Below are 14,832 nucleotides of genomic sequence, written 5' to 3' on the forward strand. Positions count from 1 at the left end.
ACTAATTATAAATTTTCATCAAATCAATTCTAAAACCCGAATTAAAATACATCCATTATATTGTATTTGACAATTAAAGAAATTCATAATTAACATTAAATTTATTCTATTAACAAAATCACAATAACTTATATACGACTGTATGTTGGACACATGAAATTGAGCATATGGTTTTCTCCAACTCTAGCCCATTAAGCTTCTTTTGGAGCAAGATTCAAAATTGTACCTAAATTTGTTTGATTCCGGAGACTTGTTTGACCTTCTCGGCTTTGTTCTGGGTTCCATCTCGTGATTGTCTCTTCTTCGACAGTGTAATGTTCTAAACACGAAGGAGAACTGGTACCTTGGCTATTACTATCTACGAAAAGAACCAATAACGTTTTCGCAACACTTCCACAAAGACGAACTGTACAATGAACATTCGACCATACTCTCAATCGACCATTTAGTTCATTATCTCCTTTCGATAGTGCCAACACCGCGTACTCGGAATGTATGAGAGCTGGGAGGTGACGGTAAGCAATGAAGTCCGCACCGTACTGTAACCCTGATCTTACAACCCAATTTTTATATCGAAGATGAGAGTAAGCCTTGTAAGATACCTTTATGGATCCATCTTTGCCGATACCTTTGAGGCATTCGAGTGAAAAGCATAAATAAAAGGCTTCCTCCATATCCAACTGGAACCACTGTTTCTCTTCTTGAGATGTAATTCTCGATCGACCAAAACGAGCACGATTGAAAAGATAGGATAATTCAGCATCCGCTTCGATGAGCACATTGCGACTTAAGAGTAAACCGCGAGCCACGGATCGGATCAAAGAGGAGTGGAGTTGTGAGACAATTTTAGACATGGGATCAGCACTAGCTTTGGCTTCTGAGCCTTTTCCTTTCCATCTAGGCTTCATTTTTAGTCCTGCAACATATATAAAAAAATCCTAAATTATTCAGATAGCCACTCAATTATAATTTTATTTTCACTTTAGGTATTTAAAATAAAAAGGTTGCAATTTAAGCACCCATATTATATAGTTGGATCAATTATATAACGTGGGTACTTAAATTACCAATTTTTTTATTTTTAGTGTCTAAAATGAAATTTTTTCATAGTGGGTGGACTACCTGTGTTAATATGAAATTACAAATTTTTTTATTTTTAATGTCTAAAATTATTCGGAATTATTATGAAATTATTGATTAAATTTGACATGGTCAACTCAATTAAAAATTTGAGTAATTTTTTTTTGTACAAGTTAATAAGACTCTTATTACTTAAACTTAGAAATTAGGTTGATTTTGATACGAGTCAATTTTGTTTGGCTTATCTTTATTAGTTGGATTTGATAATTATGTTCATTAGTTTACAAATATAAATATCGGATGATATGACACACAAAGATCATGTGACGTCATTACTTAAAAATTTTGAAAAAATAAATTATATTAATTAAAAGTTTATCCATCCTTAAAAAATTACCTTAAAGATGATTGCGTCTTAATTGTTACACTGAAACACATTGTTCTCTTATTTATGAGTTGAGACTTGGGAGGTATCCGTATTATGAGTAATTCTAAACATTATGTTAAAAATAACTATATCATCAGATCCTAAATCCTAAACCTATGAAATATTAATTTTAAATTAAAACCACCACTACCTAGAAAAAATTAAGCAATTTTATTTTTGTGTGTGAAATTTTACCATTCCTTTTTTTTATTATTTAATTTTAACTTTACTTCAATAATAATTCCTTCTAAAAAAATCGTTACTTAAAAACAAATTAAAGCATAACAAAGGAAAAGAGAGAGAGAGACAGAGATATACCTTAAAAAACCAAGCAGGGGATGCTTCGATTTAGAAAGCTCAGCAGCTTGATTTATGAACTCGCGAACTCAGTAGCGTAACTCGACTAATAAAGCACTGAGTTGATTTGCCACTGAAATGGGACTCAATTATGGATTTTAGGGTTTTAAAAAACACACAATTGGGGAAGAGGAAAGGAGTGAGCCGACGCCTTTAGACTGTTTAGTTGAGGGTTTTTAAATAATTAATAATTATTTTTTTTTCAGGGTACTTGAGTTTTTATTCCAAATAAATATTATTTTAGCTTTCAAATGGGAGAATTTGAATTTTGAAATCTAAAAAATATAAAGGATTAAATTTTAAATTTATAAAAATTTGAGGGACTTAAAACATATTTTAATCTCAAATAAAAATAAAAGTAGGAATACTAAATTACAAATCTATAAAAAGTACAACCACTTAAAAGCAAATTCTAAGCCAACTCATGCAAAAACAAATAGTAGTTTTCATGTATTTATTTATTTTTGTTTTTACTTCGTTAAAAAAAAAAACTATGCAGCTTTGGCTGTAGTACAAACCAGGCAACTACACGACGGATACTGAAAAGCACTGCCTCCATCATCATCAACCTCGCCTTCCATGATCTCTTCAAGCACTTTTTCAAACCTCCGATCGCCACCGCCGACTACACCGCTGCTTGATCTTCGTTTTTTCATGGCTTCTCTCCTCCGTTCATGATCTGCCATCCTTTTCTCAAAAAAAAAAAGGATCATAAGAACAGTGCCTTGAAAAGAAGAAAAAAACAGAAAAAGAAGATAAGAAAATAAGACGATGAAATTTAGGTACTCTTTGGAGAAGATAAAATGTTGGGTTATGGTTGAAATAGTAAGAGGAAGACCATATGTTGCATTAAGGTTTAACATTGTCTGCATTTTTTTCAAAAAAAATTAATTTATTTTGTTCTAAAAAGAAGTTGATTCAAAGTTGAGGGGGGTTTTGTGTTATGGTGAAATGGATGGCTCATAGTAATATAATGTGACGTATTTGTTCCCCTCTTCTTATCTCATTATTATTATTATTATTATTAATTATTGTTCGTTGGGACTTGGACTGGTACGCCAGACTCCGTAATTTTACTCTAGCGATCTATATCTATTTATTATTTACAAATTTAGAATTTAATCAAAACAATTTTTTTAACAATTTCATTATTAGTTCCGATCATACTTATTTATTCTTTCTGACACAATATTTAGAACTATCTAAGGGTAAAATAATAAATTTTTTTCTGAGGTCGAAATTAAATTTTAATTTTTAATAGTATATATATTTATACTTTTTAAAGAATTAAATCATATTTTTATTATTTTTAGGAAAACAAAGTACAATTTTATCTTTATTAATTTAAAATTTTTAAAAAACTTAAATAAACAATTTTTCATATTAAGAGGGGACGAGACTCTTGCTGGCTCCCTCGATACGCCATTAAAATTACCCATAACATTTCTCCAACTCATAAATAATAGAATAATATACTTCAACACATTTAAACCAACGTCCTCCTACAAAAACAAGAATACCTATTATTTTTTTAATATATTAGTGTGATGTTTTAAAATAAAAAATACTTAATAACAATGTATAATTAAAATAATAATATCACAATAAACTTTAATTTAACAAAATAATCTAAATTTTAAAACTAGGAATGTAGAAAAATTGGATTCCTATAAATAAATGTATAAAAATAAAATTCAAAATTGTAAAGAGTATCGCATATTATAACCTACATACAATTATTTGGGAGGGAAAATAACCCAAATTAAAAAAAATAAAGAATTTAGAAACAATTGTATAACCCAAAATTTGCACAAAAGATCATCATTTTATATTTATCTACTCTACCAAAACTCCCACTTAAAAACCAATTTCTTAATTGAACTACCCGCTAATTTTTTATGAATATAAAGGGTAAACTACTAAAATAGTCACTTTTGTTTGCCTTAGGTTACATTTTAGTCACTTATGTTTGAAATGTTATGTTTTAGTCATTTACGTTATCGTGTTGTAACATTTTAGTCACTGAGTCGTTAATTGTCGACAATGGTGTAACGGTAAGTTGATGTGGCACGTTAAATCATTATTTCAAACGAAAAATTTAGGTTAAATTCTATAATTGGTCCCTATATTTTTCATTTTCAACAATTTAAAATTTTTCTTTTATGTTCTTCTGACTTTTTTTTCCATTCTCTTACGCTTCTCCCTCTATTTTCCTCCCTTCTTCATTTCTTTTTACATAGTTTTTCTATGCTTTCCATTTGTAACTAGTCCACAAGCTCGCCCCACTCAAAAAATTAAATTGTTCAAAAAAATAAAACATAGAAAAACTACGTTGAAAGAAATGAAGAAGGGAGGAAAACAAAGGGAGAAGGATAAGAGAATGGAAAAGAAAGAAAGTTAAAAAAACATCAAAGAAAAAAAATTAAATTGCTCCAAACGAAAAAATATGGAGACCGATTGTATAAATTAACCTAGAAATTTTGTTTGAAATGATGATTTAACGTGCCACACCAGTTTATTGTTACACCATTAACAGAAACTAACAGCTTAGTGACTAAAATATTACAACGTGATAACATAAGTGACTAAAACGTAACATTTCAAACATAAGTGACTAAAATGTAACATGAGCCAAACAAAAGTGACTATTTTAGAAGTTTACTCTAATATAAATTACTTGTTACTATTCATGTAATTTTTTTTATCGTAAACTATTATTATTTTCAAAATGAAAATTTCATAAATGAAATAATAATTACTTTAAAATGTAAATTTATGAATGAAAAACCTTTAATTAGACATCGATCCAATTAAAAAGAGCAACGTTATAAGAGGAGAGAAAAACATCAATAAGTTTGATTCAAACTATCTAACAAATTTCGAACCTTCGATTTTATATTGAATTCAAGCTTCTAATAAGGTCAAAAAATAATTCAGTTAATAAAAACTCCCTCCTAATATTCATTAAAAACTGTTCGCATTTCTTTATTTTTTTTATAGAAAATTACTATCAATTCAGCACAAGTTTTTATAACATATTTTATATTTCCAAAGTGAATAAAGTTAATATAATATTTATGATTATAAAAAAAAATAATGACGATCCAAGATTTAATAACATAATTTGAATTACTTTATATCATGATCAAACTAGTCAAACCACTGACTGGCTCGCCAATCTAACCTAAATAAATTGTTAAAAAAATTATAAAAAAACTGTTTTCAATTTATGACGATTAATATTCTAACTTAATAATTGAATATTATTATATATTTAATTTAATTTATTTATTTATAAATAAGCCATTACAATATATGTAAAAACAATTTAAAACATAAATTTATTAATATAATGTAAAAACAATTTTTCAAAAAAATATTTTTAAAAAATCTACCAAACAAAAAATATTTTACACAGATTCATTCAAACACCAGAAACACCAGAAAAGTAAATCATTTTTCAGAAATCATTTTCCAAAAAACATTTTATTGGCAAACAAACGGCGCCTAAATTCGGCCAGGTCAACAGGTATAATGCCTTTCTCCATATCAATAACCCTACTAAGTCTCGGTCCATGCTCCATTAACCCCGCTAATAATAATAAAATCAGAGCCGAAGTGTCATGCACCATAACAAAGCTACTCATTCATGTATTCAAAACGTAGCAGCAATGGCAAAGGAAAATTATCAGCCAAAAGGAACAAAATTAAAAATTAAAAAAAAAAAAGGGTTTCTCTATGAATTCAAGTGAATTTACAAAGCTATTTGGTCCCAACCATCTTAAAGACCAAAAAATAGACAAAATGGGTGGATTTCTTGTGTTCATTTCACCCCCCAACTGCATGCATATCCATTTATCCAATTCCAATTTAACTGTACATTTTAATCAAAAACGACCTCCCTCACCTGTGTTTTTTAACTCTAGGGTAAAAACTGCTTGTTTTATGCTATCACGCCTAGAATAAAACTAGAATTAGAATTTGAGCATTCAACACTTACAGGTATTGACGGCCTCAAGCTCTGGCCTCACCTCGGAAAAGACATCAACACAGCAGCGTTGAAGCTGCCCCCTTCTTTTTAATTTGGCAGCACTTTCGTTTTGAAAATTCTAATTTCATGTTTTAACTGAAATGCCAGTCCAGTTCTTCATGAGTGATCACCAAAATTATCCACAAGTTGCAGTTAAATTTAAGCAAACACAACTACTCAGTGTCTGAGTCGATAGAGAGATATAATCTTGGTCGAACTGACCGTTTTTGCCGAGGAAATGAGAAAGGACTCTCTGTTCTTTGCCTACTTGACTTCCCATTTCTACTGTCGTTCATACCAAGCAACAGAGAAGCTGCAAAAGGAAGTAACAATGAATGCTACAAACTACAAGAAAAAAGAGTAATGCAGTGAATTGCGAGTATATACAATTTCATTTTTCAAATATTTAATACAGCATTTTTTCCAAAAGGGCAAGGAAACTAACCAGCATCCATAGCACGCTCTTTGGAAGGTACCTGCTGCCTCAAGTTCAATCCATTCACAATTGTTGAGTCTCCATGGCCACCAGTTGCACCACCTCCAAGCCTAAGGGAGATCCAATCGTCGCCATTTGGTACATCAGCTTGATCTCTCAAATCAGACTCTGCTGATGCACCTGAAGGATGCGTTGGAAGAAATATCTGAAGCGAGGGATCTTCTCCACCAAAGAAGGTATTGTCAACCAAGCTGTCATTTAGGTTTGTATCCACCTGACCAATGGAAGAAGTAGGGACTAGATTTGTAGATCCCATAGTTGTCTCAGGAGCCAATGGATAACCATTCATTGTCGAAGGGCAATTGAGAGAACTACGCTGCAGATCAACTAAGGTATCTGCAACATCGGGATCTGTATTAAATAGTTGAAACCCTGAGCCATCTTGTGTTCCCGTAGGTAATGACCACAAAGGTATGTCGAATTCATCATTGGTTGTAAAAAGACCTAAATTAGCAGCAGGCCCAAGAGGTGGTTCTTCTGAATACGGATGAGAAATTCCAGGAGGTGCAACAGGAAAACCAAGTCCCCCACCATCATTTTGGTTGTGATTATCCTTGTACACAGTTGGAGGAGATATCAGTATTTCATTCTCTTCATCTGAATCACTAAGAACAATAACTTCTGCATTTCCTGCTGGTGCAGATTGGTTTGGGTCAGTAAATTCATATGCTGCATCTCCATTCAGAGGCACAGAATCAAGTTCAATCCCGTTGCTTGTAAAGTCATAAGTTCCACCGGCATCCTGATTTACACTGGGATCTTCACCATCCTTACCACTTCCAGTAGCACTGCTGCTCATTGGTATACGTTTTTGCTCATGACGTACCCTGTCTTGTAATCTACTAGCAGAAGAGGTGTTCATGTCTTCCGGCTTGCTAAAATGCCAGTACCCATTTTGATTCTTCTTTATTCCAAGTTTCAAACCTGTATGCCCTTCTGAAGGACCTTCAAGTTTGATCTGCTTTGAAATTTCAGCTGTCGGCTTATCCTCCACACTGCCTGATTCACATAGGGTACTGTCAGGAGTGTGCCATAGTGCAAGATCACCAAGCTCTCTACGTTCATTCTCACTTTTAGCCTTTGCACGCCAAGAACCATCAGGCTTGACCTCAATCTCAGTAATGTCTTCGCCGCAATTTCTCATCTGTATGATAGCTGATCATCATTATCACAAATTGACATCATGGGATAAATATAGAACAACAGGGTACCGACCTTGGATGTGATGCGATTAAAATAAGGATCAATTATAACATGTTCCAGCGAGTAGTTCTTCAGGCAAATTGGGCACTGCCACTGCATTCATGCAAACACTTGTCAAAAAGCCTGAAAGAATTACAAATAATAACAAACACTGTAATATTGTAGCTTGCCTTCCTAGAGCGTTGGTTAAGCTCCACAAAAACTTCAAGATCGAAACAACCCATGTGAACGCAAGGCTTAAACCTTCCAGCGACCTTCATTCTTGAGCCACTCATCTGTCAAGTATATGCAAATAAAAATGAATATCACAAAGCAACGGTAAAAGGAGAGCACAGTGAAGAAATAGTCCATCCAAATTCATTGCCACTGAACATTTGTGGGAGGAAAAGAAGAGGTAGGAGAATCATCACCTCTTACATGACTTAAATTAGAATAAATTGCATATTATACAGATATATATATACAAACACGATAATATAAACAGAGGTCATAAGATAAGCACACAAAAACTAAGAACCCAACTGTTGCTATGATAAACTTAAGTTCTTTATGGAACAAAGCACAAGCATGTGACCGCACATTCTCCATGAACACTAATACGTCATGTACGCCAGACCATCACCTTTCAGAAAATAAACCTATAGTAGTATTGGCCCAAAAAGTAGAAAGGAAGCATGACGCAGCTCTAAAGCAGAAAGCATGATAAATGAGCATAAGCAGTGTTAAAAAAAAAACCGATTGATTTGACCATTTCAACCAGGAACATCTGGCCAATCAACTTAGGAACTTTTAATTAATCATATATAAAGCTACATACAAATTGTTATCGACTAACAACTTGGATTTAGTATTAATTTAATATCAAAAACATATATTTAACATTAAATTATTTTTAATTGAACATATATTTAATATGAAGTACTTTTGTATCATTACGTACACCTTATTGACCAGGAAGGATAACCTCAGCCAACGTTAATACAACCATGTACTGTACACACAATGAGGTTAGATACCTCCGCTATTGACATTTTACAGTAACTATGCAGACACATAAGTGATGCTACAAGAATTTGATCTACAAATTCAGTAGGGTACAATAACCATCTATTCCAGACATGCTTCACAAGATAAACTAATTAAACACTTGAAAAATGATGACCAATCAATTACATGTAATATTTTTAGTATAAAAATCATGCACATCTGCATATAGGCAAGAGATAGCTAGCATATTATAAAACTATATAACTCACAGGGCACCGTAGGTTGACTCCAAAAAAATCTGCAACAACTTCTAGGTCACTGTCACTATCACCATTGTCAGTTGCAGTTCCGCCACCAACACAACGACGAACACGAGAAAGAGCATCTTCGAAACATTCACCATCATTCTCCTTGGGAATCATGTTGAGTATCTAGGACAGGCAACATAATAAAGATATGGCAAGTTAGTTTCAGCTGCATAACCATAGAGGGGATTGTAGTTTAAACCATAGTACTAAGCTATATATTATATAATACCATGTGGCCAAAGAAAAAGAAAGTGCCTACGATTGTCCTTAGTAGGACAAAATCCATTATCTCAAGTATAACTTCATATTATTTGCGCTGAGACTAAAAAACAAAAGAAAATCATAAAAGCATGTCACCCTCATTACCAGCCCAAAACATTTAGATAAATTCAGCCAGAAATCTCATTATTTCTTTCCTTCTCAGCTATTCTATTAAAATGGACCCACATTAGGCAAACCAATAGGCAACAGTACGCACAATAAATAAGCCATAAAGCAACAAAAAAACAGTCGAACATGTTAATAACGCGAAGAATAGAGCCCTTTACATAAGAAAGATTAAAACCAAATAATAAATATGAAAGCCCAAATCTGATCTCACAATTTCCTTCTTATCTCTTCATTTCTAGATTTTTCATCTACTGTAGTCTCTCCATTTTTTCCAGCTCATCAAGTCAATATTTTAAATTACAGCCATGATAAAGCACCATTCTCTCTTCATTATTCAATCTTTTTCTCTCAATTTACTTCATGGATGATAAAGCATTCTTGTTCAGTTTGTAGTACTAAGATTTTTAAAGTAATTGAAGAAAGCAAAAGGGAGAAAATGGCCGAATTTAGTGGCACTCTCCCCACTCTATTTTCATTTGATCCCATACCCATTTCAATGTCATGCTCACACAGGAACCTCACCCAAAATGCAAAGAAATAATCAATAGGCGGTCAAATGTCTAATCCGTAGTCATTTTTGCAAGAGACGTGAAACATATATCCAACGCATTCATATGAAAATAACACTGTCAACTATGACAGCACTAAATATATTTGCATTCTGTTCTGCTTTGTGAGCAATCCAATCAACACTGCCTATATTAATCAAAGAACTAGCAGACATTGGAAAAAAAACATTACATGCAGAGCTTTTTATTTTGCAAAAAGGAACATATATAATTTTTTACTACAAAATTCCCAGACAGCAAATCAGTCAATCTTGTACTTCCAATGTATGAACAATCCATAAAGGGTTGAAGTTCTGAACATACCTGTTGCACAGTTCGTCGTTTAACTATTCTAACTCCGAAACAGAAGAAGCGAGCATCGCATCCGGTCAAAGTTATCTTGTTAATTCCATCTTTAGTACATGGAGTTATCTGACCAGAAAATTCACAATAAAAAAGTGTTCAGACCATGGATGCTTCTTAGGTAGCTAACAAGAAGTAACAGGCTTTAAAAAGCACATGCAATAACCTGCCGGCAGGCTTCCCCATCCATTCCAATCACATGCACACACATGTAAAGGGTAAATTCTAAGGAGCATATGATTATGTATACATGGTGCGAGAAAAAAAAAATCTTTTATGGGAGGACAGAACTCACAATTGGACCATCATCACGGCCATTAGTCCCAAGCAATTGTGAGCCAGGTCTATTAATAGCACGAACAGGAACACCTGTTTAAAAAACCGTCAGTTACTGATCAAAGTTGAAATAAAAAATTGCATAAAAAATATGTTGAGGTCAAGAAGAATAGAGTTGTAATTAGGAAAAATCTAAGGCAAAAAATGCTAAACATGCTTCTTTCTTTTCTTTTTTCCCCTTTTAGCTAGATCCAAGCATGTTTCTCAATAAACAGTAGAAAAATAATTAAGCCGTAAAAGGAGCAATGAACTGCTAAGTAGTCAAAGAAAACCATTAATAATCATACCATTGACCTGTAAATCTGCATATTGAGGCCACTGCATCCTGAATGGAACTTTGTCATTCAGAAGCATGCACCATGCCTATTTGACAAGATGGAAAACAAAAATATCAGGATAAATAACAAAAAGAATTATAACAAACTGCACTTTTTATTTTACACTAGCCAACCTGGACATCATACTCTTGTTTTGCCAGCAATTCCTTGTCTGCTCTGGTCAGTTGGAATGTTTTCTCAACGCTTTGCATTGGATTTGTACTGCAAAATGTAGGATATGAATCACTAAACTAACAAACTACTATGAGCGAGGTCACAAAGCATTAGAGATTAAAGTATAAATATAATGACATTCACACCAAAACAACCTGGAAGTTTACTAGGTTTTTTTTTTCTTTTTTGGGGAGGGGGAAGAGCTTTAAAATTTTCATACAGTACACTCACCCATCAGTAGGGATATTTGCAATCGCCAACTTCACTGGATATAAAGGGTTTGCAATAGTAAGCCAAAAACTGCACATTCAGAACCACGCCAAGACTTAAAAGGATGTAACATAAAATAAGGGATAACAGATTTAACAATATTTCATAACTCATTAAGGTTATGCCTAGAAAAGGATACTCTTGAAGCATCCAGATCAAATACTTCTTTTTTATGAAAGATTACAATTCAAATACTTGATGAAGTGTTTACAGTTGAAAACAAATATAAGGTGCAGCGAGCACTAACTGCTTGATAAATAACATCTTTCTTCAATGTTAAAGATGATTCAGTATTAACTTTTTGTACATCAATATAGCATTATAGCTACAAATAATAGTATTTTGCAAATTTTCTGAGGTGCTTTTGGAGTCCGGCACTAAGGCACATTGTGCAGGCACACCTAAGCGCACACCTACACAACACTGATTTTATGTGCACTGCAAAAAACTAGTTCCTACATTTCCTCACACTTATCTCTTTTTCTTCCCTTTCTTTTGCCTAGGTTGTGGGAGGTACAAAAGCAAGCTTATATTTACTAAACTTGCATCCTAATTATACATTCACACCATCAAAGAGGTTTAACAAGTAATTATTCATTATCCAACCAAACTAAACTACGAATGTCTGCAATGTAAACATTTATAAGGATAGTACACATTCAATTACATGTGAAATATAAGAAATAATTGGCATATTTCTATATCATGACATTGAACTTCAGCCAATAACCAAACTTAACAAGTAAAAAGATTGTCCGTCAATGATGAAGTGATCATACATTTTTGGAAGCGCACGGATGCAAACACACACACACACACACACACATAAACAGAGGAGACATACGGATCGGCTCGTTTCAGTCGACAAAGCTCACAACAAAAGAAATCAGGAAGTGCCGGATTTCCTTCCGTAGGCTTCTCTGGAATTATAACACAACCAATGTGTTGCCATACTTGGCAAGTCGGATCCTCACACTGAATAGAGAAATGAGAGAGAGCAAAAAATCAATAATTCAATTTGAGATACAAGAAGCACAATTTCTGTAGAGTAAAATAAGACCAGGATATCCTCAGGATACATTATCCCTTCTCAAAATGGAGAAAAGCTTATCATACAAATCAGAATTATGAAAAGAAGCAATTATATGTTAATACCTGGATATAATTATAGCAAGAATCACTCAAAAAAGCAGGCAGTAGAAGTAAAAGGACATCAGAAGCATCCCATCTTATAAAATTGCATCAGCGCAAGATTCATATGAAACTAGACAAACCTAGAAAACTGCATTAAAATACACCTACTGCAGAAAAAGGTCACTGGGAGGACACCTACTTCAGTTTTGAGCTAAATATCAACCTTGAGGAGATAAATGGTTCCATTGTAAATTAAAGGGCAAGAAGAAAATTTAGGGGAAAGTCTAAAGTGCACAAGTCTATACACTTGTTCAAAATTGATCTGTCTTTGCTATAAAATCCAACAAAAGCAGTCAAACCAGTTATCAGAAAAACTAATGACTTCATGAAGAAAAATATGAAGACATTGCTTATGCGTGCAAGTCAAGGAGCAAAATCTAAATCATAAATGACACCACCAAAGGAAGTAAGTAATACAAAATTATGTATAATACATCATTTGTATCAAGCAAACACAAATCCCAATTTGAAAAGACAGAATCGATCTTAAATAGGTGGTCACCCCTCATTATCATTACCCTGATAATGTTGTCAGACTCCAATGAACTTCCACAGGGGCAACGAACTTTCACATCTGGTTGGAAGGTATCCTCTACTTCTCCTTTAATTTTAACATTACTGCTGTCTGACACACCCTGCCCCTTTGATGCCAATTCCGTGGCACCAGAAACCTGCATCTTCCTGAGGACAAGAAATACATTTTAAAGAGAGGAAATAAAGTAACACATATGGTTACTTCAAAGCATATAATAACCAGATGCACTACATCCAGTTAGCCAGCATCATCTTATCTAAAAGGTAAGTCGGTCCTTGTTTGCAGAAGGGGAGAAAAGAAATAGATAATCCCGAACAAATCCATTATATACGTTTATTTAAATCTTCAACAGAAATGAATTACAAACATTAACACAAACCAGTATGATTGAAAAAATAACACTTTAAGAAGCAATAAAGCAAATCAAATCATATAGCCAGCATCATCTTATCTGAATGGTAAGTCAATATCCTTGCTCACATTAAAATAAAATAATAATCCTGAACCAATCCTATTATAAATTTTTGTATCTAAATCTTCAATAGAAATGAATCATAAATTTAAACATAAACCTGTATATATCATCAACAAGTTTTGCTACATCTTCCTTCCCCACAGGAGTCCTCTTTGCCCACATCTTTGTAACTGAAAAACAGAAATAAGCCCAACATAATTATAAAAGCTAAAATCAGTAGTTCCGAACATACTTAAGAGCCAAATCTGAATTAATTGCAATCTATGGACAATAGAAAATCATAAAATATAAAAATTCAATTGAAAAGCATACAAATTATAATAAAATTAGCATATCAAAAGGTAAAATGCTGCATCTCTGTGATCCTGAGAAGCTAGAGCAAACTAGGCAGAATACAGGTACATAATTAATATCCTTGTCACATCCCACAGTACCACTCCCCACACACACCCTAGAACACAGCCAGACACAAATAATGAGTGATATAAGTCCTACAGGAACTAAAGCTGAAAACAATATACATTCACATCAAACAATATAACTGTGATTGAGTCAAACACATCATATCAACAGCTAAATACTAGCACTCTGACAACATATGTCACAGGCTAGCAAAAGTAATGCTAGAAAGAAACATTTAAAAGTAATATAACCCATAAATATATATTTCCTTTTCAACGGAATGAGAGGCTAGGAAAGAATATTTACCTTGTTCATCAGAGAGAGCACCTAATATCCTCTCGACAAGGTCCTATCAATGTTGCAGATTTACAGAAAGGTCTACATAATTTTATTACCAATGCAGATAGAGTGACCGTAAGAACAACTGTATATTCACACCCCCAAAATTTTTAAGTAAACGTTAGTAAATAGTTAAAATACAGTTGCATTATCTAAAGCTTCTGCTAACCTGCTTCTTCCCCTGCTTTGAAAGACCAATTGAGTGAGAACATCCTTGAGTTCTTTTATTTCGAAAATATGCCAATTTATCCTCAACATAGGAAAAAATATTGGTATTAAGCTTCTCCATGCACAATTTCTCTTTAAGATAGCCAAAAAGCATCAATGTATTAGCATCACGCATAACAAGAAGCAACTGAAAACATGTAAATTTATCTACTGACTTTCGACTTTAGTAGATATTTAGTCTTATACTCAGGACCTAACAAAGTAATAAAAAATGAGTACAAAATGCCATTATTTTAAGTGAAGATATAAATAAAGTTAGAGAAGCAGCTGTGCACAGCTGCATACTAATTTTCCGTCTTATAACTGAACCAAAGCTCCTAATGGCTTACTCACAAACTTAAACTACTATGATTGCAGAAGCCACTTACAGAAC

At 33.1% G+C, this 14,832-nt stretch overlaps 2 protein-coding genes across 2 annotated transcripts; both read right to left on the bottom strand.

Moving 5' to 3' along the window:
• Positions 1-80: 80 nt before the first annotated feature.
• LOC107942887 (tRNA-splicing endonuclease subunit Sen2-1) lies at positions 81-2,859 on the bottom strand. The gene is made up of 3 exons (XM_016876641.2): positions 2,651-2,859; positions 1,826-2,551; positions 81-916 (listed from the first exon to the last, which is right to left on the bottom strand). Exon 3 carries the CDS (start codon positions 906-908, stop codon positions 192-194), a length of 717 nt encoding a protein of 238 aa, XP_016732130.1. The 5' UTR covers positions 909-916; positions 1,826-2,551; positions 2,651-2,859; the 3' UTR covers positions 81-191.
• A 2,721-nt stretch (positions 2,860-5,580) lies between these two features.
• On the bottom strand, positions 5,581-14,574 carry LOC107942801 (E3 SUMO-protein ligase SIZ1). The gene is made up of 16 exons (XM_041108675.1): positions 14,401-14,574; positions 14,199-14,241; positions 13,588-13,660; positions 12,999-13,161; positions 12,131-12,261; positions 11,248-11,316; positions 10,977-11,064; positions 10,813-10,888; positions 10,485-10,558; positions 10,151-10,258; positions 8,850-9,011; positions 7,764-7,868; positions 7,606-7,686; positions 6,340-7,534; positions 6,117-6,207; positions 5,581-5,990 (listed from the first exon to the last, which is right to left on the bottom strand). The coding sequence occupies exons 1-16, from the start codon at positions 14,572-14,574 to the stop codon at positions 5,987-5,989; spliced, it is 2,637 nt and encodes an 878-aa protein (XP_040964609.1). The 3' UTR covers positions 5,581-5,986.
• Between the last annotated feature and the right edge of the window lie 258 nt (positions 14,575-14,832).

The sequence above is a fragment of the Gossypium hirsutum genome, chromosome D13 (genome assembly GCF_007990345.1).
Source record: "Gossypium hirsutum isolate 1008001.06 chromosome D13, Gossypium_hirsutum_v2.1, whole genome shotgun sequence".
Taxonomy (NCBI): Eukaryota; Viridiplantae; Streptophyta; class Magnoliopsida; order Malvales; family Malvaceae; genus Gossypium; species Gossypium hirsutum.